At 38.2% G+C, this 25,287-nt stretch overlaps 2 protein-coding genes across 4 annotated transcripts in view; one reads left to right on the forward strand and one right to left on the reverse strand.

Moving 5' to 3' along the window:
- RMDN1 (regulator of microtubule dynamics 1) lies at positions 1-14,812 on the reverse strand. Of its 2 annotated transcripts, none has more exons than XM_030445076.1 (10): positions 14,642-14,812; positions 13,732-13,843; positions 10,924-11,011; positions 9,195-9,354; positions 8,477-8,566; positions 7,830-7,885; positions 7,583-7,670; positions 5,903-5,933; positions 3,594-3,727; positions 1-1,634 (listed from the first exon to the last, which is right to left on the reverse strand). In XM_030445076.1, exons 1-10 carry the CDS (start codon positions 14,795-14,797, stop codon positions 1,596-1,598), a joined length of 954 nt encoding a protein of 317 aa, XP_030300936.1. In that variant the 5' UTR covers positions 14,798-14,812; the 3' UTR covers positions 1-1,595. The 2 variants fall into 2 exon arrangements, with proteins under 2 accessions (XP_030300936.1, XP_030300937.1); XM_030445077.1 differs by having other exon boundaries at positions 14,433-14,728.
- Positions 14,813-25,287, forward strand: part of CPNE3 (copine 3) — a 24,549-nt gene continuing 14,074 nt past the window's right edge. The window contains exons 1-8 of one of the 2 annotated variants that reach the window (XM_030445075.1): positions 14,813-14,897; positions 15,356-15,466; positions 16,644-16,700; positions 21,461-21,600; positions 22,180-22,359; positions 23,503-23,577; positions 24,036-24,107; positions 24,864-24,947. In XM_030445075.1, coding sequence (XP_030300935.1) covers positions 21,469-21,600; positions 22,180-22,359; positions 23,503-23,577; positions 24,036-24,107; positions 24,864-24,947 — 543 coding nt within the window. In that variant the 5' untranslated portion in view covers positions 14,813-14,897; positions 15,356-15,466; positions 16,644-16,700; positions 21,461-21,468. The remainder of the gene's footprint in view (positions 14,898-15,355; positions 15,467-16,643; positions 16,701-21,460; positions 21,601-22,179; positions 22,360-23,502; positions 23,578-24,035; positions 24,108-24,863; positions 24,948-25,287) is intronic. The other variant, XM_030445074.1, reaches the window with a different exon arrangement.

The raw sequence follows: 25,287 nt of genomic DNA on the forward strand, positions 1-25,287 counted from the left end.
TCACAAGAATGTAGTTGGCTTTATTGTTTTAATAGTTTTAGCTGTCTCAACTGCAGTAGTTTTTTCCCTGTGGGCAGGAGTTAGTAAGCATGAAAAAAACAAATCCAAACACAACAAAAAACACACAGCACAACAAAATTATTTAATTTTTTTTCTTTCCTATTTCATTCTCCATAATTCAGTTGTACTGTAGAGGAGATAGCAAAGAGAAGGAAGGCAGCAAAGGCTGGAGGTCAGACAAGGGATCTGGTGATGCAAGAGCTCAGGGGTTGTTTGTTCCTTCCTTCCTGCAAGCACCGCAGCTGCTCTTCTCTCAACACTCAACAGCCTTTTCTGGGTACCCTTCCTCTTTGTGTAGATCCTGTCCTATGCAGCAGCAAAGGCACAGTAGTAAGATGCCTAAACTGCACTGTGGCACAGTTTTGTGTATGGCAGATGTTTTCAGTGTATGAATGCAAAAAATTCTAAGAATCTCTCAGAAACACATCTACCCTGTGACTTCAACTTACATAAGACTTCGTTCTGATGCTCTATTAATAGAAAAATAAGAATTATTTTACCATAGAGGAGAAAACCACCTTTTAACTGGTTTCATGATTTGAGGCTAGAATTAAAGCTCCAGATTGTCTCTCAGCTGTGCATTTAATTTCTGACTTGGCACAGGTTTGGTTTGTTAGTCTGAGCAATTTATGCCCTTTTTAACTTCTTCCTCCAATAGAATGCAATATCCATTTCTATTGTAGCAAACGCTAGGTATTTTTAGTCAATTTATGCCACATTGTTAAGACTTTCTACTGGCAGTACCCTGTGTATTTGCCCACCATTTTTTTCGTTATTTGGTCCCTTTCAGTTGGGCAATCAGAATATATTGTCTGGAAATTCTATTTTTTGTGCTGGATATCTAACTTGGGTTGATTTTTCTGGTCAAACTTCCTGCCAAAATAAGCAAGAGTGAGAAGAAAGTTTTACTTTGTCTCTAGAAACAGAAGTTTGCGTGCTTCATATGGTGGCATCACCCATAAAAGGATTTTCTTATGTGTTCCCTACTTCACTTTTAATTTTTTTAACTACGGCACTTTTTGCAAAAAGTTGAACACCAGCACTTAACTGAATTGAAATTGCTTATGCAGCCTTAATGAGAAGTCTGTAGGATCAGCTAATAACATAAACACTATTGTTGAAGGCTGTTGTACCCCACAGAATGCTGTGGAAAGGTTTATGATATTTATGTCATGGCCTTGCACCTCCTTTCTTAAAAAAGTTATGCTAGTCAAATTTCATTTTATTCCTCATTCACAACTTGTAGCTGAATGGTATAAAAGCTTAATTAAAAACCTGCATAACCACTGTCCCAGCCTCTCCCCTCCAATATATAACCTGCTTGTCCATAAAGCTCTTTATTTCCATGTAAATCAACAGAGAGAATCACATAATGAAAAGGATCTTCTAGATGACAGTTTAATTGAAACATGATAGAGATAGCAAGTTTAGGCTGCACTTCTATTAGCAGCTTCAATAAACCAAAGTAGTATTTGGGGTCTTTTTCCTATGCTGCTGAAACCTGAGGCACTGAATTCCCATCATCTTGCTTCTTGTTATATAGAATTAAGCAACTGCAAAGCTTCTTTCTGGACCTGAAAGAAAGAAAGAAATAAAACAAAACAGAGCTGGGTAGTTAGAAGCTCTTCTAGCAGAACTTATCATGAAAGCACCCAAACATTTCACCACAGTTCTGTAAATTCAGAACCCTCCTAAGACCAGTCATTTTTCTTCTGTAGGTAGAGATTGTCAACTCTTGAGAAGTGAATGTGAATAAACCCAAGTATATTTCTGTTGAATAGAGTTGATTAGCTCTTTTTTTGCTATAGTCCCATCATCTCATGTACTGAGTGTTCCTATTTATGACCATAACCAACCAGCCTAGGGTTTGCAGAACTCTGGGCAGTTGCTAAGGCAGTGTGAGAAATCTGTTTCTGAGACTTGCTTTGCCTAGGGATTCTGGATAAAATGTTAATACAATTTTAAGATAAACTCTTAACATTTTTATTAAAAAAACAAAACAATAAACTTCTGGTCCCAACCAAGCAGTGCACACAATGTAAGCCAGACACTAGGATGTAAAAAATGTTCAGAAAACCTCTTATGCCAACCTCTGCAAAATGCAGAGACAAGAATTCCAATTTCTTTGCACAGGCCAGTTTCCTTCTTACTGGACTACCAGGTCTGATTCCCAATGACTTTTTTATTTTACATATTCAGCCAGAGAACTGAGTAAATACCACCTCTCATTTCAGCAGCTCTGCACCCTGCTAGAAGATACAGAAATGTGTTTGTAGCTGGAGGCCAAGCAGCAGGTAAGTGGTTGAACAACTCTGCTACTGCACAAAAATCCCTGCTGACTCCTTTGGTGTGGCTTCTAGGGAAAGGAAGCTGTGGTGATCACTGGTTTCACATGTGCCTCCAGCTACCAGTAACTATCTAATATGACCAATTTCATTCATACCTCTGATGACTGCTCCTTTAGGCTATTAAATTCCAACACATTTTGCAATGCAGTGCAATGTTTACTCAAATTTCTACTGAAAGATGTTACTGTAGGAGCTCACTTTCAGGAGAAACAGCTCTAGCCTGACTAGGAGTAGTGCATTTCCTTAGGTCTTAAGTGCAAAGGTACCAGAGTGCTGTTTGCAACTACAGTTAGGACATTCAGAATGTCACAACATATTTGGATGTTTCCTGTAGCAGTTAAAGCATTTCATGCTGCATCTTAATGCTTGATGAATTAAGAGGTAAATCAACCACAAGAAAAACAAATTGAAAATCAGGCTTTGTTAGTCATGAAACCAGCATGTTTGTTTATGAAAGATTACTGCAAATCTGTGTGGTTTCTACTAAACACAGTATTAGGTCTGAACAAGTCTCATGGATTATCCTCCTGGAAGTACTCTTAAGTGTTTACTTAGGAAGAGGATGCCTACTCATGCAAAAAAGGATCCTTCTAAGCAGTCAAAAGGGCAATTAAGTGTCTCCATGTCATGTAGAAATGGAGATGAGCCATCAAATATACCTTTCCATTTGTCTCAATTCAGTTCATCTCAATCTCTTCAGGCCTGGAAAAGACTGCAATGGTAAGGTTTTTTTGATCTAACCTGTTTTTGATACATCTATGGGGTTTGGTGGTTTTTTTTATGGGGTTGGTTGTTTGGTTTTTTTCCCCTCCTGTTCATGTGGTTTTTAGCTCTTCTAAACTGTAGTTTCTACCTGTCCAGTTTTAGGCATATGATAAATGAACCTGTGCTCAGACAGACATAGGTTAGGTCAGGTGCCTGCTTTCAACAACACATACAAGAATGGGCAATTGTTAGCAGTACAAAAGCATCATGGAAAAGAGAAACAGTTCTTTATTATGATCAGAATTTTTCCATCCACTGTGTTCAGAGGCAGTTACCAACATACTAGAACTTTTGGTGTCTGGATGTGCTCCTGGAATATAGGTGCTGAACTATAATTTACTCTGAGTTGACTTTCCACTGTCATGATGACACACATTGGTTACAGTATGTAATTGTACTGTTACACTTCTTAATTCCTACCTGTTTGTCCTCTTCTGTATGTGCAGGATACTCCTTGGCTTTACTTAACCACAGAAGAGCCAGCTTTTTATTGTTTAACTTCAAGTATGTCTTCCCCAAAAAGAGCAAGTTTTTGCTGTAGAAATTTGGGTCAACTGTATAGAGACAGGAGAAAAGCTTTGAATGAGAATGAGCAGCATAGTATCAAAGCTGTGATACACTGTCACTCCTTTAAATGCATATTTTGGAAAAGATGAGTAGTTTGACATTAGATCAGAAGGAAGGTAAAACTTTTACTTGCTCAATTTTGGGCTTATACACAGCTACTTTAGGAAGCAGCTTGTTACTTAGTACACTAAATGAGATTCTTTACAAAGAGCAAAGCAGTGAGCTTAATGCATTACAGCTTCACTTTGCAGATTCTGTGCTTTTCTAGACCTAGTAGGTGCAACAAGTAATGCAATGAGCTTAGCAATTATAGGAAAAGAAAAAAGGGCACATTTTCTTATTTCAGACCATGCACATAGAGATACTAGCATAGCTTTTGCTACACAGGAAGACAACATAAAACTGCACATTTAGCTTTTTCTTTAAAGGAAAATATAAGAAATTGCTTTTATAAAGCATGCTTGGCTATCAAACATTATGAAGACTACTCTTGCCTATGGTTCTTACAGTACAGGCTTTCTCTACTGCTGGATATAAGGTCAAAATTCAAAATGCTGGTAATTAAACCTTGTAGCTCTTACATAGCAATGAAAAAAGACAGGTAAATTCCTGTAATACAGACTGAGAGAAGCTATACTAACAGGCTCTTATCCCCTCTTTTAGCAGGTGGACACACACCCTGCTATATACGAGTATAAAATAGCTTTAGTAAAAAGCTCCAGCTGTGTCCATGACTGGCATATTGCTCTATTAAATATTAAAAATAGAGTGACTTTATATGAACGTAGGAAGTGGGTATGCAGACATAAGCTGGAACAATACTTTCAGAAGTGCTGCAATACTTGCCAGATTTTTTTATAGCCATTAACTCTACTATTCTGTCCTTCTATTAAATAGAATCATTTAGGTCAAAAATCCCTTAAGATAAAATCCAACTGCAAACTTAGTGCTTCCAAGACCATGGCTAAACCATGGCTTTAAGCACCACATCTAACCAGCTTTTAAATACCTACAGGGACTCCACCACTTCCCTGGGTAACCTGTTCCAGTGCCTCACAACCCTTTGGGTGAAGAAATTTTTCTTAACATCCAATCTAAACCTTTCCTGGCACAACTAGAGGCCATTTCCTCTTGTCCTATCACTTGTGTCTTGGGACAAGAGACAAAACCCCTCCTCTCAGATAGTTGTAGAGCAGTATGGTATCCCCTCAGCTTCCTCCAGGCTAAACAACCCCAGTTCCCTCGGCTGTTCCTCATAAGGCTTATTCTCCAGACCCTTCCCCAGTTTTGTTGCCCTCTGCAAGGAGGGAAACGCTCCAGCACCTCGATGTCTTCCTTGTAGTGGGAGGCCTCAAACTGAACACAGGTGTGGCAAATTTCAGCAAGCAAGTTCATAGCTGTACAAAAGGATGCAGAGGTTTAACCACTAACATCAGTCCAGAAAAACACTCAAAATATTATGTGCAAATACAGATAAATATAGGGACGTGTTTTGGAGGTAAATTCTGAGATGAAGTGCACTGTTGCAGTTCACAGCTGCATTCCTTGATACCCTGGGGAAGATACACAATGAACTGTTCCTTTAAACTTCACCAATAATATAGCTATATACAAATCTTTCATAGAATACTGTCTCCCCTTATCTTTCAGCTCGCCAGTTTTGCTTATTGCTTCCTTCTTGGAGAAATAATGGATCCATATTTTCTTTTAAATGTAGGCAGTTTTACTGCCAGTTAGACTGGCACTCTGATCAAATAGCTTCTGAAATAATAAAATGTGCTCTCTCTGTTGTTCTATTTAGAATACAGAGGACTTTTGAACTTCAAGAAATTTCAGAAAAAGTGACAAAGTTCTCTTTTTTGCTAGCTTCTTTCCCCTGCATTCCAGCTGAATGCCTTGGGGAAGGATACTTCGTTACTAATGAAGGTACTAACACTTGTTCCAAGACAACTCACAATACACTGATTACAGCATCTGTGTAACCTTGAGTATCTCAGATAAAACACTACAATATAACAGTCTACTATATTGACCAGCACATCAAGCTGATATGCTTATCAGCAGATCATATGTTATTAATGTAATACCAAAAGACAGAGGTTTATCGCAACTCATCATTCATAAAAAGACACAAATCTATCCAAAAAAGCTAAAAGTATTACCTTCTTCTGCCATGTGGAAGTAATGAAGAGCCTGAAAAAGAGAAGGTTGTCTTTTTCAAAATGGAGAATAAACTGAACAATCATCATATTAAGCCTGATGTGCATTCTCAACATAGCTGACAGGCTTCCTGACCATGATCTTATTAATTCATCATGGCACTGATAGTTCTCATTCAATATACAATCAGATCTGACATTGCAACAAAACCAGTACTTTACCAACCATTCCCCTGCCACTTCCTCCTTAAGTACAGTACCTCCTATTTCTCTCTAGTGAACTGGATCTTCAAATTTTCAAAGTAATTTTGAATTTTATTTCTGCATTCCATGATATCTAGTTTCCCTCTGCCAGTTCTCATTTTTATTAGATGAAACATATCTTAATACTCAGGTCATTAATGTTGACAAATATTTCAGGAAGAACCAACTCCCACAGAGGACCAGTTAAGTGTCCTCTTAATGGACAAAGAATGCTTATGAAACTCACACACATTTTTCAATTAGTTTCCCATCTTACACATGAGAAATTTCAGAGCACCCTTGTCTCTTCATGACGTTACCAGATGGAGGGACAATATCATTAGAGAACTCAAAGTGTCAATGTATCTAGAAAACAGACTTTTTTGTTTGTTTTTTCTGAAGCTCCATACTATCTGCATGGCTCAACTACATGTTCTGGGCCAAGCTTGATTCTTCAGCCACTTGTAAGTGCTGCAGAGCTTGGTTCTGGGACTGGCCTCATTCTGCAGTGTTTGAAACTCTGGCTGACACTTTGTATTCTTTCCAGAGTAAATTATCAGCAGAAGTTCCAAGCCTGACATTCCACTTAAGATATTTTATTTCTTTTCAACCAGAACTTAAATTGCTTTCTGACTAACAGCAAGCAGCCCTCTACAATTACTTTCTATTTACTCCTGCGTCCTGTCCCGTCCTCCCCCCCCCCTTTCCTTAAAAGAAGAAAACATAGTGGGCTAATTATTGGTTGATCTAAACAAATGAAAATTAAAATAGCTGCAGCAAAGGTTCCTATTACCCATTTAATTTGCATGTTTCTACTCATGCACAAGTGTTTAAATAAGATGCATACTTTATGTTAGACACCCTAGAAGATATACATCTGGACAGTATGTTTTAGGGCGTATGAGAGCAGTAATTTCCATAGCACAGATGAACAAATATGCTTGCAGCTGAAAAAAACACACCATATGTAACCAGGGGATGAGAAGGTACTTGTTAGTGGTAAATAACAAAAAAAAATCTGGGTCTTTTTGCTTTTAAGATGAAGGGAGAAATTCTAATAATCCTGTGAAATAAGTGTGTGGTGTAACACCACCATATATGTCATCAACACTCCAGCTAGTAGAGTTATGTGCAATAGATCATAATAGTAAATACAAACTAACTTACATACACCTTGTTAATGTCTGCTGCACAAACTACATGAAAAACTTTTCACTATTCACATTATTCACTGTGCGCTACACCTGAAAAAGAGTGAAGATTTTTATGGGCATATGCCTTACTCTCATGCTACAGTCTCATTTCATTAATTACAGTTGTAAAATCAAAAGTCCATGCTTATTTTGTAAGCAGATGTCACCTTTGTCAGGGAAATTAGTAAGAGCATATCAACAGCTTTGTGGAGCAAATAATAATCTGCAATACTTTTTCTGATTGTACCTCTTGAAATGTGGAGGTTGGTGGTGTGGCAAATAGTGTTGCAGCTATTTTTCTTTGGTACCATGGCATTTCAGCAAAGGAGTAACACCTAGAGGAAAAAAAACAAACCAACAAAACTTGTACATACCCTTCACATTTTTCTCTTGGTTTTTAGTAACATTCTTATATCTTGGACATTGTAATTGTTGTTTCCAATATGGCATTTTTCTTTTCTATATGCTAGCTTTTGTTTGAAAATACACCTTACCAAATGCCTATTAGATGAATTGTTGTAGCATCTTTTGGATTCAGTTCAATGGCTCTCTAGAGAGGGGGAAAAAAAGACACAAATGTGAAAAAAAAATGTTCCGACACATTTGGATTAAAATGCATTTCAAAAAGTATACTTGTTATTCTACTATTAATTAAACCAGATTAGCAGTGTGTAGAATTTCAAGGCACTATGGTATTTATTAGGTGCACAACTAAATCAGCTTTCTTCTAAAAACTAAAGACACAGACAGATTTTTAAGCACTTCAGTTTAGTAGGTAATTAAGTAATTAACATAAGACTTAGTATGTTCAGATCTGTATTTAATTTCTGGTGACATAAAATTAGTAGTCCTTTATTTTCTCCTTCACTGCTACACAATCCACAGTTTATTTCTCAACTGCAGTTATATTTTTATCTAGTCCTAAGAGCTGTTAAAAGCACTTAGATATTTCAAGACTCTCTTCTACAGGGACTTCGTTAACTGCAGAAGATAATTTGTATTCCTTGTTGCTGAGGCAAACAACACTGTTACAATAGCCCCCTCCCCCCAAAAAAATCCCACCCCAAAATGTTTACAACTCTCACAGTCTACATACTGGGTACATTAATGATGTCATGTGCAAAAAAAATGTTTACATTACCTGAAAGTGCTCTTTGATAACAATGGCATTTCCAATTTTAGTCTTTATTCCTTCAAAATCTCCAACATCACTGAGACAAATTCCATACCACTGTAATTCAAAGAACAAAAATAAAAAAATTAATAAAGCACTACAGCTATTAACAGTAAATTTAAGAAAAAAACCCAAACCTAGAACAGCTGCCACTATCATCAATGGCAACAAGTATATGTTATGATGTGCTGTTCAGGCAGCAGCAGAGCAACCTTGTGGTCTGCATGCATAAGGGAAGTAATGTCCTCTTCTCATACAGGATGCCAATACAACTGACTATACCTCATTAACTCTCTGCTTGCGAAACAGCAGAACAAAGCCAGAAGTATTATCAGTGAAACTCTATAGAGCTACTACTGGGTACAGAAACAGCATGGTGAACATGAGGCATGTACAAAATTTTTAAGGCTACATCAGAGGATAAGCTAATTAATAATCAACCTGAGAAGTCACCTCTTCCCGTGTTCCTGCACACATTTAACCACTGCCTGTTTCCTGTGGATAGGAAATTTAGCTGCAAGTGTTTGAACTCTGATCTAAAAAAATTAGGAAGAATTAGAAATCAGACTCATCAACTGAGAAGTTAAATTTCACTGAGGTTTGCTGAAACAACACATTGACATTTGTTCCAGTTTCTACTGGCAGAAATCAAAGACCAAGAGTTCAGCTATCTTGCTTGGCTCACCTTGTGTGCTGCAGAATTTGATTCATTCTTTTCAAGTGCTCTTTTTGCACACTCAAAGGCTTCGTAGGTCAGTTTTCTTTTCTCCTCTGCAGAGGTACTACTGAGCTGAGCCAGATCCCGGGATGCCCGTGCCAGCCTCCACAACAGCTCTGCGTCCTCACTGGTTAGGAACAGAAACACATTTTTAAAGCAACAACAAAAAGAAAGCAAGCACAGATCTTAAATCAGTTTTTCAGCATGTATCTCAAGTAGGTGTTAAGACAGTAGCATATCCTCTTTCAATTTGCACAGCCCCAAGGAGAGCCCTCCTTTATGCACTGCCTGATGGTACCTTTGTTCTGCCATTCTGGGCTGTGAAGCAAACATATCTGTGGAAAAGGAGTTTGTTTTCTCAAAAAAAGAGGCAGATTTAAAAAAAAACAACACACACCACAGTATCATACCAGAACAGAAACAAACAAACAAAAAAAGACTACTTTGGTCTTAGCTAGACAGTATTTTTTTCAGCATTCCATTGCTATGCTTACTAGGAGTGCTTAAAATAGTATCCATCTTTACACTTTATAACTATACCTAATTTTTAAAAAACACAGATGAGCCATACCACTATGACAAAAACCTGTACATTTATACATTTATGTAACAATATGAAATGGTGTATAGTATGTTATAGCCAAAGATAAGGGATTTTAAGTTTTATTATTTTATTGCTATATTGTTTTGAAACACTGCTTGCACTTCTGTACTTTTACTTAATGACTTTTAAAATTTTGGCTTACAATTTTAGTAGACACTTTAATATTTAAGTTTAGAAAGTCTTTCAGATGTTCTGGCTAGTTGGCTAGAAAACCTGCCTGCCCCCTCCCTCCCACCCAACAGGAATTCTGAAGTCAAAACTACCAGAAACTAGAAATATTAAAAAGCATGCACAAGTTATTGCTAAACTCACAGTACCAATAAAAGCCAGTTTTCATACTTGGAGTAAAACTGAGTCACTGCTCACAGCACAACAGTCCTGCTCCAGTTAACACAGTAACACTGAGCTAGCAGGTTCTTTTTTCAGCCCTGTCACAAAGATGTTAAGTAACTCAACTTGAATCACTACTTCTGCAGAATAATTATATTGCTATATACCTTGTAGCAAGCTTAAGCCTTGCTTATGACATGGTGTCCTTTACAGGCTACCACCTTCATTTGACTTCACAGGCTTTAACTTGCATTCCAGGCAAGAACAACGATATAAATATCTGAAAACTGCTGAAAACAACTGAATTTCTTCCAGAAATGTTCCAGAGTGAGATGCCTTGTCCCCTGTCTCCTCCAAAGACTCTTCAGTTTGCAATGCATTTTGTCTTCTTCCCTTAAACAGTTTTTCTGTTTAACTTATCAATCATGTTTTGTGCAGCTAAGATGTAACTATATGAGTAAGGAGCTTTTTTTGGTTCTGACTCAAATCCTAACATGAGACAAATGCAAACAGAGAAAACCAGCTGGCCAGCAATGAAAATGACAGAAAAACTTGAGTGTCAGCCCCCACCTTCTACAGTACCAGTCCATTCTTAGTTCAGTTTTCAATCAGGAGCAAAAAAAATCAAGAGTCTTTCTTTCCTACTTACAAAAGGGTGAAAGCAAGGTTCTCCATAATATCACAATGAGAAAATTAGCTGACAAACTGATACAGAAGAGCACAGAAAAGAAGTCACAGTAATGTCTCAATGCAATCAAGTACCTATTTTTATGCTGAACCAGCAACTGATGCAGCTTTTCAGTTTCTCCACTCCCATACAGATAGTCTGCTTGCTCTATAACTTCTTCCACTTAAGGAGGAATTAAAATTGTGGAAACAGAAGAACAAATTACGTGTCATTGGGACATTGTAGCATAAAAAAACACATTTTGGAGCATGACTACCAAGCTTAAACACAAAGAACAAATTATACAGTTACTTGTAACCATTGCAAACAACTTACAGGCACAGCAGGATTGGTTAAGTTGTTCCAGTAAACAACTAGAAGAGAAACAGTGCTGAATACCGGCTCTCTTAATGAAACTATAAAACAGCTTTCAGCAACAAAGCTTTGGATGCTTAATGGATTTAACATTCAAAAGCACCACTTTCAGTGCATCAGACTATTAGAAGGGATTTGTATTCTTCTTTGTGAAAACGGCAGGAAAAAAAATACAGTCAGGAGGGAATGCACAGTCAAGATCCAAGAGTAACAAAGTTCCTTCATTATTATATGTACAGAATTTAAATCTAATCAAAAGCCCTAAATTTTTCAGAATTGTTTTTTCATTCTCAGTCTAGTTCCATACTTGTGCCAAAATATGACTGCAAATTGAATGGGTCCCATTATCTTCCTCTCAAGCTAAAATGAACCATTGCTCAGTTTTCCAGCTTAAGTCCTTAAGATTTGCTCAAACATGATCTCAAACAATACAGTACATTGATGGAAAACTCTATGTGTTCCAGATACTAAAAGCAAAATAATCTGAAAAATCAGAATTGGCTTTCTAGGGTATCAATTAATGGCCTAATTACCATTGTTCTTACAATATTTCAATTCTTTTTCCAGACAATACTTTCAAATACATCAGAAATGGAGAAGCATCATTTCCATACCTAGCCGAATATAGTAATATAGAAAGAAATAGAATATGCATATAGTAAATAAAACATCATTACGGAAACAGAAATATCAAACACCACACAATACAGGATTCTAGCCTGAAAACAGATGAAACTGGGAGGAAAAATACCCAAAGCAAAGCAGATTGGTAATTCTATTTAAGTATAAAACTGCACAGAGCAATGTACTCTTCTGCCTACAATAAAACATGAGAAAAAAGAAAACTTTTAAGTGAAAAAAACTTGTCTAATTTCCTAAAGAACTTTCAGGTATGCCTATCATCTCTTTCGTATTACTCCTGTGTCTGTGATCAAAACCCTAAGTCAAAACGTAAGCTCTAAACTCCCCCTTCTTAAAAATTATGTTTATAACCTTTCTTTTTTCAAGTTACTGAACATGGTAGTGATGTTTCACAGCACCACAGTTTGACTTACATAAATAAAAATCATTCCAGACTACTAAACACAGAAGCCCCCTCTTCAGTTTTAAAAGATCCTAGAATATCTATCACGGAAGATTAGGACAGCATTTTCATTAATTTTTAACCTTGCAGTCTCTAAAGGCTTTCTATCAACCATTTCAAAGATAAGATAGTGGTCTAAGTGGACTTTGGATTTTAGTGTAGAAGTTTAGCTCTGTGGTACATCTTCAGCACTATCCTTAGGGCACCATCATGTTTGCTTGTTGAGACTCTCTAAACACTATCAGCATATCTAATGACTAAATGCTAAATGCTTACAACTCAGACTTCTGAACTTGTATGACACCAGGTGTTTTATGTAAATTACTAGACTTTTTTTCTTCAAGACTAGTTTTCAGGCATTTGGGTTTTACCCTTATTTTCATCATACCTACTACTTGTCTTGCATAGAAAACACACTGACATTGCTTTTCTTGGCAAGAAAAATACCAAAAAGCAAACCCCCCCCAAAAAAACCCACCAAAAACCCAACCCAAAGGCAACTGTTATTTATGTTCCTGAAGGAAAATTTTCTTATTTGTGTACTGAGTAGCTGTCTTTAATCTATTTTCTGAACCTCCTTCTGTTACAGCAAATAGAACAGTTTCTCATTTGTTCCAAAGCCTACTGACTGAATTTTTATTTCTATAAATATCCAATGTCTCTCTCTGAGATACAGAAAAACAGAGGTTATCTGAACTGAGTACCATACAACATACATGGCAAACACTCATTTCATCTAAGCTCACTGTTCACTTAAGCTTACTCTCAAAACCCCTTAATTTACCATGTAACAGCCAAGTTCTAATTCTGCAACAATATCCCCTTTTAAGATGCTACTTTTCCTCCAGTAGTGAGACTATCTTTATTCAAGTTTGGAACAGGACTCTTATCACTTGTACTATTCATTTCTGGTACATAACACGAGGCTTTTTTGCCCCCTTTAAAGTGTCAAAATACCAAGACATTTCCCAATTTTGTATGAAATGCAACCCCAATTTTGTAGGAAATGCAACCTCACTATTGCTCAACTAGATTAAATGGGAACAGCATCATGTTCATAATGAAAACCTGAACCAAGATTTCTAGAAATTAAGGCTTGCATTCCTAACTGAACCATATAATTCTCAGCAAGCTTTTTAAAGCTTGGGCAACAAGTTAGGCATCATACCCTCTGTGTGTGTATGGTGTATGTTACCTCCTAGACAGGATCTGCTCCTAGATTTGATTTCAGTGACACTTGGAAGAAGCACTTGTAAAACTGCTACAAGGCTCCTCTGAACCAATTCAAAAGCATCCTGCCATGGAAACACACTGCAAGGAGTCTTAATGGAGAAAAAAAAAAAAAAGCATCACACTATTTTCCTATAAAATTTTGCACAAATAACTTTACCAATAAAGTTTCACATTAAAATAACCTATGCACTTCAAAATCTGAAAACGTTACCTTTGAAGCTTGCATGAACCTCAGCAAGGCCAGAAATCAGCTTGTGAGCTTCATAAACCAAAAAGGACCCTGTTGAGAGCACAACCACCCTCTGAAGGCTTTTTCTAAGCACCTGTATGGGTCATAAGATATATACAAATAAACACTCTAATAGAGTTAAGTTTTCTTTGCTTGTAGCACCAGTTACCTTTCAGATTTTGAAGAGAGAAAAGATCTTACAAAAGCTAAAAAAAACCACCTAGCCAAACTCTTCATTAAAAACAGACAACCAAACAAAAAATAACAAAACAAACAAAAACCCCACACAAACAACAACAAAAAAACCCCAACCACCACATGTTCAAGAGGGCATTTCCTTATTCAGTTTTTCAACAGGGGTACATAATTAGGCTTTTAAATAAGAACAGGGCCCTTGACTGAACACAAAGCACAAATACGGACGTAAAACTGGGGTAAGAAGCACAAAAAAAACCCCAAACAAACAAACAAACAAAAAACTACTCGTGCTTTCCACCCCAGCTCAGGGCTGGCAGCTTGTGCAAAACAGAGTCCTTCGCTAGGTCCCGCGATCCCGGAGCCCCGACAGCTGCTCCCGCCCCCGGCTCCCAGGCCCCGGGGAGAACGCACGGCGGCCACACGCCCGTGAGAAGACCCCGCAGGCGGCCGCGCCCACCGCCCGCCCGGAGCGGCAACCCCGCTACCTCACTCCCGCCGGCCCCGCGGCGGGCACCGGGCCCCCACCGGCCCCAGGTCGTGCCTCCCGCCTCCCGCCGGAGCAGCCTCCCCAGGCAGGCGGGGCCGCGGCAGAAGGGCCGCGCCAGGAGCAGCACCGCCATCAGAGGAGCCATCGGCACCGAGCGCCGCCGCCAGCACCGCCCCCCGCCAGCGGAGGAACCGGTCCGTCCCCAACCCGGCACGGACGACGGGGAAACAAGGGAACGGCTGCCCGTTCCGCCTGCCGGGCCGCTATCGCTCTGAGCGCCGACCCCGAGACCCTCTTCAGCCCCAGCCCGGCCACCGGCCCGGGACGGGTAGAGGGTGTGAGGCAGGGAAGGAGCCCGCGCATGCGCCCCGGGCCGCTGCCGCCCCGGGGAGGGGTGCGTCCGGCTGGCGTGGGCGCGGCCGCTGCGGGCGCCTGAGGTCGGCGGCTTCGCTGTCCCCGGCAGGTGAGGAGGGGCGGCTGCGGGCGCTCCGCAGGGGAGCGGCGTTGCGCGGCATGCGGCTGGCGGGACTGGGCGCTGGGCGCTGTCCGCGGTCGAGGCAGAGCGCTGGGAGGGCCCGGGGAGACCGGCCCGGCCCCTCGCCTTCCCGTGTTTCAGGGGCGATTCCTCCGGCCGCGCAGGGCGCTCGGTGGCCCCTTTGCTGTGTGCTTTGCTCCCCCTCTGCCCGGGGAAGGGGAGGTGACCCCTTCCGCGAGTCGTGGCTCTGAGCTGCCACTCGCCTGAGTCTCCTCACCCCTCCTGCTACAGCCGAGTGGGGCTGGGAGATAGGGCTGGGCCGGGCCGCACTGGACTGGGCCGGGCCGAACCGGGCTGGGTTGGGCCGGGCTGGGCCGTCCCTCCCCGGCTGCAGGCTGTGGTTCGCAGTTGTCCTCCTCACCCTCTCTTACGAAACTTCCCCTCAGGTGTCCGGGCGCTTCCTGCTCCTGGAGACGAGCGGGTCCTTGCGGGGAGTTCGACGCAAACTTCTGGAGAGATCGAGGAATCGGTCAGTCGCCTGATCCGCCGCCCCTCAGGTACCGAAGCTGGGTGAAGTTAAAGCTGTTCGCTTTAACATTTCGGTCCTGGGCTGCCTGTCCATGTGGCGGTGTAACAGGGCTCTGAAATGTGCCCTCCTTCAAAGAGGAGACTGTCAGAATTCTGTCATCGTCGTACCTAAAAAACCAGCTAGTCTGTTCTTCCTGAGCTGCTGTTAGAGCGGGTTGTTGTCTTTTCTTTCCTCATTTTTTGTGCAAAGCAAACCTTGGGCTGATAGGCGTGTTGTCATAATTTGCTCTTCCACTAGGGAAGTCTTAGAATGTGAAATTTCTTTGCTTTTGCTTCCATCTTCATGTCTTCAAAGTGCATTAAGTCCTCAAAGTAATAGGTGTCACCCTGCCCTAGAACTTAAGTTTGGAGGGTTTTTTGAGTTTTAGGTTCCCAAGCGTTCAATTTAAAAGACATTTCTGTCGTGGTAAAAAAAAGTTGATTTAATACAAGTAATTAGAGTCAAACTGTACCCCACATCATTATTTATTTTTCAACTGATGTTTTAAATTTTACCTTTATGTATGTATAAGATATTTCAAAGATATATTCACAAGACTATTAAACAGTAGGAAAAGCAAAATGAAAAGAAAGATGCGTAGAAGAGCAAGGAGAATTAGGCAGAGGTCTTTTTCTTTTGTGCTATAGTCTTTTGAAGAATGCAGTGTTTTTCCAGCGAGTATGTTTGTGTTCATATCTGAGAATTCATCTATATGCATTCATTATACGTGAGTGTTAGACGAATTTTTGTTAAGCTGTTGAAAGCAAAAGTCTGTTTCTGGTTGCTTGAATAACTAAGCCATTATTAAATGTCATCTGCCAGAATTCCAAGGTAGCAGCACTGTACCCACAGTGTTTTTACAGCTTTGTGTTATGCCCAGAGCATTAAATATTTGTACAGAATTTAAGGTAAGAGGAAAACCATAGTAGCTGTTTTGTACAAACAGCACCAAAGTTCCTTCTTTTTGGGATTACAAAATTAAAATAGCAACTCCACAGAGAGGTTAATGTTACATGAGTTGGAGTTTAGATTTTTTTTTCCCTTTTTTTGATTCAGAATCAGATGGTGTCATTATCATGGCTTCCTTTAGAAAATACCTTTAAGCAACAAAGTTAAGTAGTGAGGTATATATTTTTCCTTCCTTATTTGTTCTGTTTATTTTTCAGTGGGGAAAAAAAGGGTGCTATGCCAAACATAAGTAATACATGATCAAGTTAGTATTTGTAAGTATTATCTCTTGTTAAACCCAACAAAGTTACTTTTATTCTTGGATCAATTAGACAATGATTAGTAATGGCCCCTTCTGGCATCACATTTGAAGCTGTGCAACTTGTGGAAACAATTAGACAGGAAACAGAATTATGGTGCTCTTTATTGATTTATGATTAATTTATTTGATTTGTCTTTAAGACTGCATTAGATGGTACTCAGGGATCTTAAAACAGCATTCTTAAGCATTTGAAAGATTTCTGAAGGTAGGAATTTTGGGGCTGGGTTGCTGGGTCTGAGCTTCTGTTTATGAAATAGTCTTAATGATTTGGCTTGCTTGCTTGTACTCTGTGGCTGAAAGGAGATGGTAACCTGTTGATCTTTCCCATCCTGTAGCTGGGTGGACTGTACATGTTCACCCAGTGCTTTTTATCCAAGGCACAGTTAAGCCAGCTTAATTCTTAGTTTCAGCTTGCTTCTGGTGCTTCTCACTTATAGGAGGGTTGTTACAAAGTCCTCATGGTAGGTGGTTAGCACAAGTGCACTAATAACCTGGTGGTTCCAGGAAGCAATATGAATGCTGTTTATCTGTGTTCATGGCCACTGCCTGTGTATGCAGACCATGTATGATGCCTCCCAGCCACGGTCAGTACAGAGTGCAAGTGGCTGCTGTGTTGCAGAATTGGAGGACAGCTGGCTGGAGAGCTCTTGGTTTGCCTATGGGAAGACTTGAAATACATCTGAGATGTAGTAAAATGTAGCTCTGTGACTGTCAGTTTGAAGTTAGCATTATTGTTTATACTGAGATGGAAAATGGTATGCTGGATCATGGTGGAATAGTGGTTTTATGGATTTTTCTTAGGCAGCGTTTGGCAGCATGGGAAAGCATGAGGTTTTTAGAGCATAAGCTACCTTGAGAGCTTGTAAGCCACTGATTCTGGCCTGCATACTTTAAAGCACTATTACCTTATCAGAAAAAAACGCATTAAATGACTAGGACCAGAAAAGTCTTACTCATGATCTTTGTTCTTAAAATCTTACAGAACTTCTCTTGCTGGACTTTTAAATAACTAATTTACATTGTACTTTGTTCTCTAACAAAAGCCCTGAGTTTCCCATAAGTAATCTTGACAGTGCTGCTGTCATGGACACATAAAACTACTGGACAGGTTCTTTATGTTAAAAGCAGCTGTAGTTCCTCAAAGTATATGCATTCAAACCTGTTACTTTGATATATGGGAAGAATAACTGTTGTTTTTAATTTCCTTTCATTTCACATTTTAATGTTACTCTTGAAGCTTTAGCCTTCTGCTGAGAAGCCCAGAGGCAGGTGTCTGAAGTACCTTACCATAAACTCATTTTTAAGAACTGGTATTTGTAACAAGGAAGTGTTACAACATGCTAGCTTTGAAATGGGCTGCAAGAAAGATTAGTCTAACACATGTGCTCTCTTGCATCTTGTTTCTGTCATACAGTAGAATAAACCAGCACATTTTAGTGAGTTTCAAGTTTTTCTTTCTTCTGTATAGTGTTAATTACGTGAAGTCAGTAGCTCTACACAGTGAAATTGCAATGAAAAATCCACAATTTAAGGTACTATTCAAATTGCATAGCTTGTATGGTTTTCCATATAGTAGTTGACAGAAAAATATTCTGATAAAACATACATGCAGGAAACATTTTTTTTTTCCCCCTGACTCTGAATGTTTCTTGTTTAAAACAACCAAATGTTGAGGTCAGATTGGTGTTTCTTAATTTTCTTGTTCAGGGCACAATATTACTTTCTATAGTTTATCTCACATGGATCAAAACATCACTCAAAATTGTTATAATACTTCTGTGTGAGGAGGATACTGGGAAGAACTCTCAGCATTAAAAATGTACCTAAGAGGTGGACACACATATTTATAAATAAAAAGGTCAACAGAAGGATATATAGAAGTGGCTGTCTCTAAGTTGTCTTGTGAACAAGCATCCTGGAAATCAATTTAATAGTTTCTGGTCTGTGAAGTGAGATTTTTTTTTTTTTTAGAAATAGAATTCTAAATACGATCTTTGGCAATGTAACTTAATTGCAAATTTTATTTTTTTATATATAGTAACTATCTACAACTGGTTGCCTGGCTTGCTAAACCAGTGTGCTACCAGTGCAGTAGATAAATATTTGAACTGCCTGAGTATGATGAGGCTTGTATAAATAGATGATTCATTTCCCAAAGAGAAAACAGTGTCTCCCTACTCACACACTCACATACATCAGATCTCTTAAATACTAGTGCTTATTTTTTAAATAAGTAAATTGAGTCCTGTGGTCAGGTTTTATCAGCATAATCTCACTTGCTCAATTAAGAATGGTATAATTCTTTCATGCATCCTAAATAATATGAAGAAGACTAAATAGAGAAGATACAGCTTACTCTCAATGATACATGCAGCATATGCAGAGCTCCAACATCTATAGCTGTTTAACTTCTGAGTTCACATGTGAAGCATCTGTGTGCCCTCTGCAAGGTCTGCGGTGACTGCAGTGTTGTGAGACTATCTACTGTTTATGTACAGAGTTTCACAACTGTAAATACTGGTTTGGGTTAATGAGATAGGACTTCTTCTCACTAACAAATATTTTACTAACTTTTAATGTTTATAATGTTACTGAAAATCAGGTTGCATATGGCTGTTTACTGTAAAATGTATCATAAATATATCACAAACAATCACATTGTCTTTTTTCTAAGTGAAATATCAAAATTATTTCTTGAAGTGGATTAGGAGTATGACAGACTTCTTCAAACCATTATATAAATATTGATTCCTAATATTCTCAAAACCTCTGAGGAAAATGCCTTGCATTATTTTTCATCTTGGATTTTTTCAAAACTGGATATAGAAGAGATTAAAGAACCATCTCAGGATTTGGGAAGTTTTGGTTTCGTAACTGGGTTTCAGGTTGTGTATCCTCTGCTTGGATAAACTTGTGTTGTTGTTACGAGTTGCCTTTTGTCTAATATGAATGCAATTATTCAGTCTCAAACAAGAGTGTTTGTACTGCAAAGAAAGGAAGCAGTTTTATTTATTCTTCCTGTGTGCTACAGGATGCCTTTTGTACAGCACCTCTTTTGCTGAATCTGCTCTTTTCCCACATTAGAAGCACAGTGGGAGGGTTGGTGACTTGAGGAGGAGGAGAGGAAGTAACAGTATCGACATATTCATGTGAGAAAGTACCTGTGCTGTAAGAGAAGTGGGACATACACACACATGAAGCCTAAGTAGAAGCAGCTGATGGGTGGGTGATAGCTACAAGTCCTTCCAGGGAGTCATAATAATATTTTTCACAGAAGCTAGATTAAGAAAATTCTGACTGTTTTGAGAAATATGTCTCAGTTCAAATTTGAGCTTTGTTGAATTTCATAGAAACTGTTTTTACTTGCTGTTGTAGCATTGGTGATTATTACAGCATCATTTTGTCAGTAGAAAATTGGTTTTTTTTTCTGGAAAAAGCCATTAAGGAGCCATGCACTAGTCTGTGCTGGATTCTATGGCCGAAGCTACTGACTGTTAATAAACTTTGTCTGGCAGCCAGGAAAGGAATAGAGAGTGGAAAATACCAGTAAAAAAAGAGAACTAGGAAAAGGGAGCAGGCTGCTTTTTAAAGGTATGTTTTCTAAGCCTACAAACCTTTGTTTAAAAAACAATTTAGAAACTTAGAACTCAAAACTTCACTTTTTTTTCCCTCTGACTGATATTTGGTTAAGTCATAGGAGCAAAAGCTACTGAATTATGGTGTCATGTTGAGGTACTTGGAAGGTGTAAGAGGATTTCCATTAATTTCACATGCTTCTTAATAATGTATGTTCATGGATGTTTGGGTGGTACCTTTAAAGGTAATTTTTTTTTTACTTCAGTCTCCCAAAGGTGCATCTATAAGGTGGTAAAACAGATGGAGAGGCAACATTGAAGAATGCTGTAGTGTAATACAGGGAAGCCTCAGGCAAATTACCTCAGCCTACAGATTATTCTTCCCCCCCCCCCTTTTTTTTTAAATGAACATTTGTCTTTTTCATCTTTTTTTCCCCTTTTTAGCTTTAAAAAGGTTCCTTTTCACCAAATGTCATATGAATGAAGTGGAAGTTGGGTTGGGTTAAGTGTCATGTTCAGGTACACTATCCATGTATGATGCAAGAGAGCTGGCTAGACAGGAGCAGATGCCCTTCCTTTCTTACTCTCTTTAGTGTCAAGGGCAGTTGTACTGTAGAGGCTTGTTTCCTAAAGAGGTGTTGGAAATTATCAACGTTATTCCTGAAGAGGAGTATAATAGTAGAAATTTTTTAATATAGCAAAAAAGTGCTGCTGTGAGACCTAATTAGGCTTGCAAATGAACATTATCTCAGAGTGGGAATCTTGACTGATGGGGTTTACAGGATGTAAATTAAAGTTTGCAGAGTTTTGTTGCTGGAGTTTAAACCACTGTGCTTTTTTGGGTGATGTATCCTGTTATGCATTTGGGTCTTCAAGCATTCTAAGAAATCTGATCTTATTTCTTAATGTGCAGGTTTTGAAATGAGGTTTTATACCTATGTGGCAAACCAAGGAAGAGTATGACAGTAATACTGTAATGTTGGTACATCACAAATCTTAAAATTTGCATTTGGAGCTTCACATTTTATGATAAGCTAACAGTTCTAATGATCAGTCAGAGAATGAACGTATTGTGAAAATCCCATTGTTTCCTTTTTAATCAGTTTTAAAAATCATGATTTCTGTTGTTGCTTTCCAGATTAACAAATGGCAGCGCAGTGTGTGACGAAGGTGGAACTGACTGTAGCCTGCACCAATCTTTTGGACAAAGATATTGGTTCCAGGTCAGACCCACTGTGTGTGCTTCTGCAGAACACAAGTGGTCAGCAGTGGTATGAGGTACAGTGTGGTGCTTCTCATAAATCTGTTAAAAATACTCTAACTTATTGGACCTTTTAAAACATTGGAGCATATGATTAAACTAAAATATTTTAATTATATAGCAGCACCTCTAAATACTTCTCATCACCTATAATGTCTGTAATAGTTATGCAGGTTGCACACTAATAATTGTTTTCCAATAAATACTTCTACCAGTTTTGGTTTTAGCAATGTTCCCCCAGCTGCATGTGGACCAATATAAGATATGCCTTCCAAATGCTTAAATGTGCTTTTATAAATATAGTACTCCAAAACTAGAGTCTCATCCTGACAATATACCATTTTTATGTTGATCTTCCCTATAGAGGAATAGATAAGTACTCCTTACAGGGAGCAAAGTAAAACAGGTACTCAAATACATCTGGCTTACAGCAGTGGGTTTTGTAATATAATGTGGTTATATGTATTTGATGAAAGATTTACAGGAAGATACAGCTTTATGTTAAGAAGAGATTTTGAAAGTCTTTAATAATAGGCTATTTGATATGAGTACTTGTTGGTGAAATACTGGATAGAGTGCTGTCTTTCTAACTGCAGGTTGATCGCACAGAAAAAGTGAAGAATTCCTTGAACCCAAGGTTTGCCAAGAAATTCCTAATAGATTACTATTTTGAGCTTGTTCAGAAACTTAAATTTGGAATATATGACATCGATAACAAAACCTTTGATCTGAATGATGACGACTTCTTAGGAGAACTTGAATGCACACTGGGACAAGTAAGTATGTAGATGATTTCCCGTATAATTAAGAATATACTAGTTAACCCCTGATCAAGAACAACTTTTATCTTGTCACTGTGTTTGTGTGTCCTTGGGATCCTCTTGAGTAGGATTTTCTTTGTTTGTTTTTTCAAGCCTCAGTTCAGTGTATGTACACATTATTTGCAAAAAGTCTTGAGATGGTGCCCTGAAATTTATTCTAGAATGGTGACTGTCCAGATGGCTGGCTAAAAGTAAGTGGACTGTCAATAAGCCCAAAGTAATAATTGCTGTTTATTTACTCTACTACTCAAATTCTACTTTTTGTACTCCATAAAAAGAGAATTGGTGCATAGCAACGTAAGTGTTCACAAGGGCTGTGTTAAACTTGTAATTTACTTTCCACTCAAGGCAGGCAGTGATTCTGGTTCTGTCTACTGCTGATTTCACTCCCATTTCCTTGTCAAATTCTGCTGTTGGTGCTATCACAATTAGGCAGCTTCCTCTTAACTTGGTTGTTTTGAATAGATCCTTTGAAGGCACTCCTAGGAGAGTCGTCTTGGCATTTTTCCTCTTCTGTGTCTAAAGTGTTTTTATATTATGTCCATTATAAAGATGGAGGCATTGTGAAGTGATATTCAGTGGCAATTTAAAATTAGTCATTAATTATTAATATAAAGAATGACCTGTGGGATGAGTGGACACACTTTTGAGACAGCATTGCCTGAAGAGGATAAAAAAATTACTAGAAACAATGTAGGGGGGGGGCTAATGTCTGCCTATGTGACAGACATTGTGTTTATAAATCTGTTTGCTGAAGCTATTTAAGAAATGTGGCTTGCATTTGTCTGAATGCTATGTATGACAAGCTTGAGAACAGGTTGAGATTGAAGCTTAAGGTATTATCTTTGTCCATGCTTATCGTGGTACTACAAGGCACTCTAATACATATTGCTCCTGAAATTCTGCATGTGTTCCTCAGCATATGTATTTTTAAATTTTGTAGTGTTACCTATTTAGTTATAGGAGATGATGGGAAGTAAATGTAATGCTGTCATGAAATGATAGAAATAAAAAGGAAAATATGTCCCTGTTTCATTTAATTTCTTTGAAAATCTATTTGTGCTAATAATGCTTGATATTCAAATTTTGTCTTGGCAGATAGTTTCTAGCAGGACTTTGACAAAACCATTAATGCTTAAAAATGGCAGACTTGCTGGAAGAGGAAGTATTACGGTAAGATAATTAAATAATAAAAATACTAATAAATCTCTTCAGTGTTTAAATGTTCTGGTTTTTCTTCTTTAGTTAGTTAGTAGGTTGAACACAGTGTGACAGATCTACAGTGCTGTAAAAAGTATCTAAAAGCATTTTTTTTTTCTTCCACTAACATTTCTTTGTCATCTAGGAGAGCAGCCTACCTTCTACGTCTGTAAGTCTGATTGCATCCATCAAACAATCAGAGCATCTTACGTGCTACTATTTGGGCAGTATCTTTAGTTGTCAGTGTCATCATGTAGTGAATCCCAGTGTCAAATGAAATTGTTTATCCCTCTCCCAACACCAATTTTAACACTTAATTTGCCAGCAAATAGGGTGTATTTAGTAAACTTGTCATAGAGGTGTTGTGAATGTGAGAAAACTATGCAGTTCCTGAATACAAAATAAATATCTTACTTTGTTTGCCTATCTAGATTACAGCAGAAGAAGTGAAAGATAACAGGGTGGTTTTATTGGAAGTAGAAGCAAGAAAACTGGACAATAAGGTATATGGGTGGTTGGTGTTCTTTGGTAAACTAACAAAATCAGAATATTGTCAGAACAGTAAACATTAAAATGTTCTTTCTTTTTTTTTCTGAAGTAATTATTTGCATTAAGATTTTTTTTTCACTATAAAAGAAATTGAGAAAAGGTTGCTTCAGAGTAAATTCATTGCCTGTGTTGAAATTAATTATATTTCTAAATCAGGCAAGTGCATTGTAGGAATATTCTGTGAATGGCACATTTCAATTTAAATGTAAATCTTTAAATTTAATGATAAAGATAGGAGTGTTTTGGTATATCCATTGGTTTGAATTGTGTAAATGATTACATCTTAGCTCTCTCAAATAAATGGTAAAGAGCGTACTTGAAGTGTATAAATCTGTTATATTAAATATTTTGTGGCTAAAAATACTGTCTTTAGACAGACTTTAAAAAAGAACATAAAACAAAATAATATTATTATTAATATTATTATTCCCAGTTGATTTTTTTTGAAATGGATGAAAGCATTAGTTTCTTAACTTTCTATCATAGTACATATTCCTGTAAGTATTCTTTTGCTTGAACTGTCAGGTATTTCATATGTGAACCTTGCAGAACTTTTTATGCTAAAGTCAGACTTGTATTTCTTAATCTAAAGCTTTTGTTCCCTCAATACTTAGTTTACTTTTTTGTTAATCTAAATGTGTTTTAACTAGTGGTTAATGACATTCATGCCTCAGGCTGTTCTGGGATAATTACATGTTCTTTAAATACAGGATTTTTTTGGAAAGTCAGATCCTTATCTGGAATTCCACAAGCAGACTGGAGATGGAAACTGGGTGATGGTTCACAGAACAGAGGTAGGTTATTTTCAGTCAACAACCTAAATACTAAGCTTGTTAGATTTCCTGTGTCACGGTATTAGAGGTACAGTGCTTTTGAAAATGAGAGCAGTCTGGTAGTTGACATGCAAACCAATTGGAAATCACCTCAGCTCTTCCACTGATTTTCTGATGAGGACAGGAGGCCTACCTTACTCTGATTCTGGTTTATGCCATCCTATTTTAAAGGAAAGTACTTTTGTTTTGTTTTGTTTTTAAACTTCCTGCAATTGAAAAGAAAGCTGTTTTGAAAAGGCACTGCATGCTCACACAGTGCCATTTATTTCAGTGCTACTTTGAGGTTAGACCTTGGGCATTC

This window comes from Calypte anna, chromosome 2, assembly GCF_003957555.1.
Source record: "Calypte anna isolate BGI_N300 chromosome 2, bCalAnn1_v1.p, whole genome shotgun sequence".
NCBI lineage: Eukaryota > Metazoa > Chordata > Aves > Apodiformes > Trochilidae > Calypte > Calypte anna.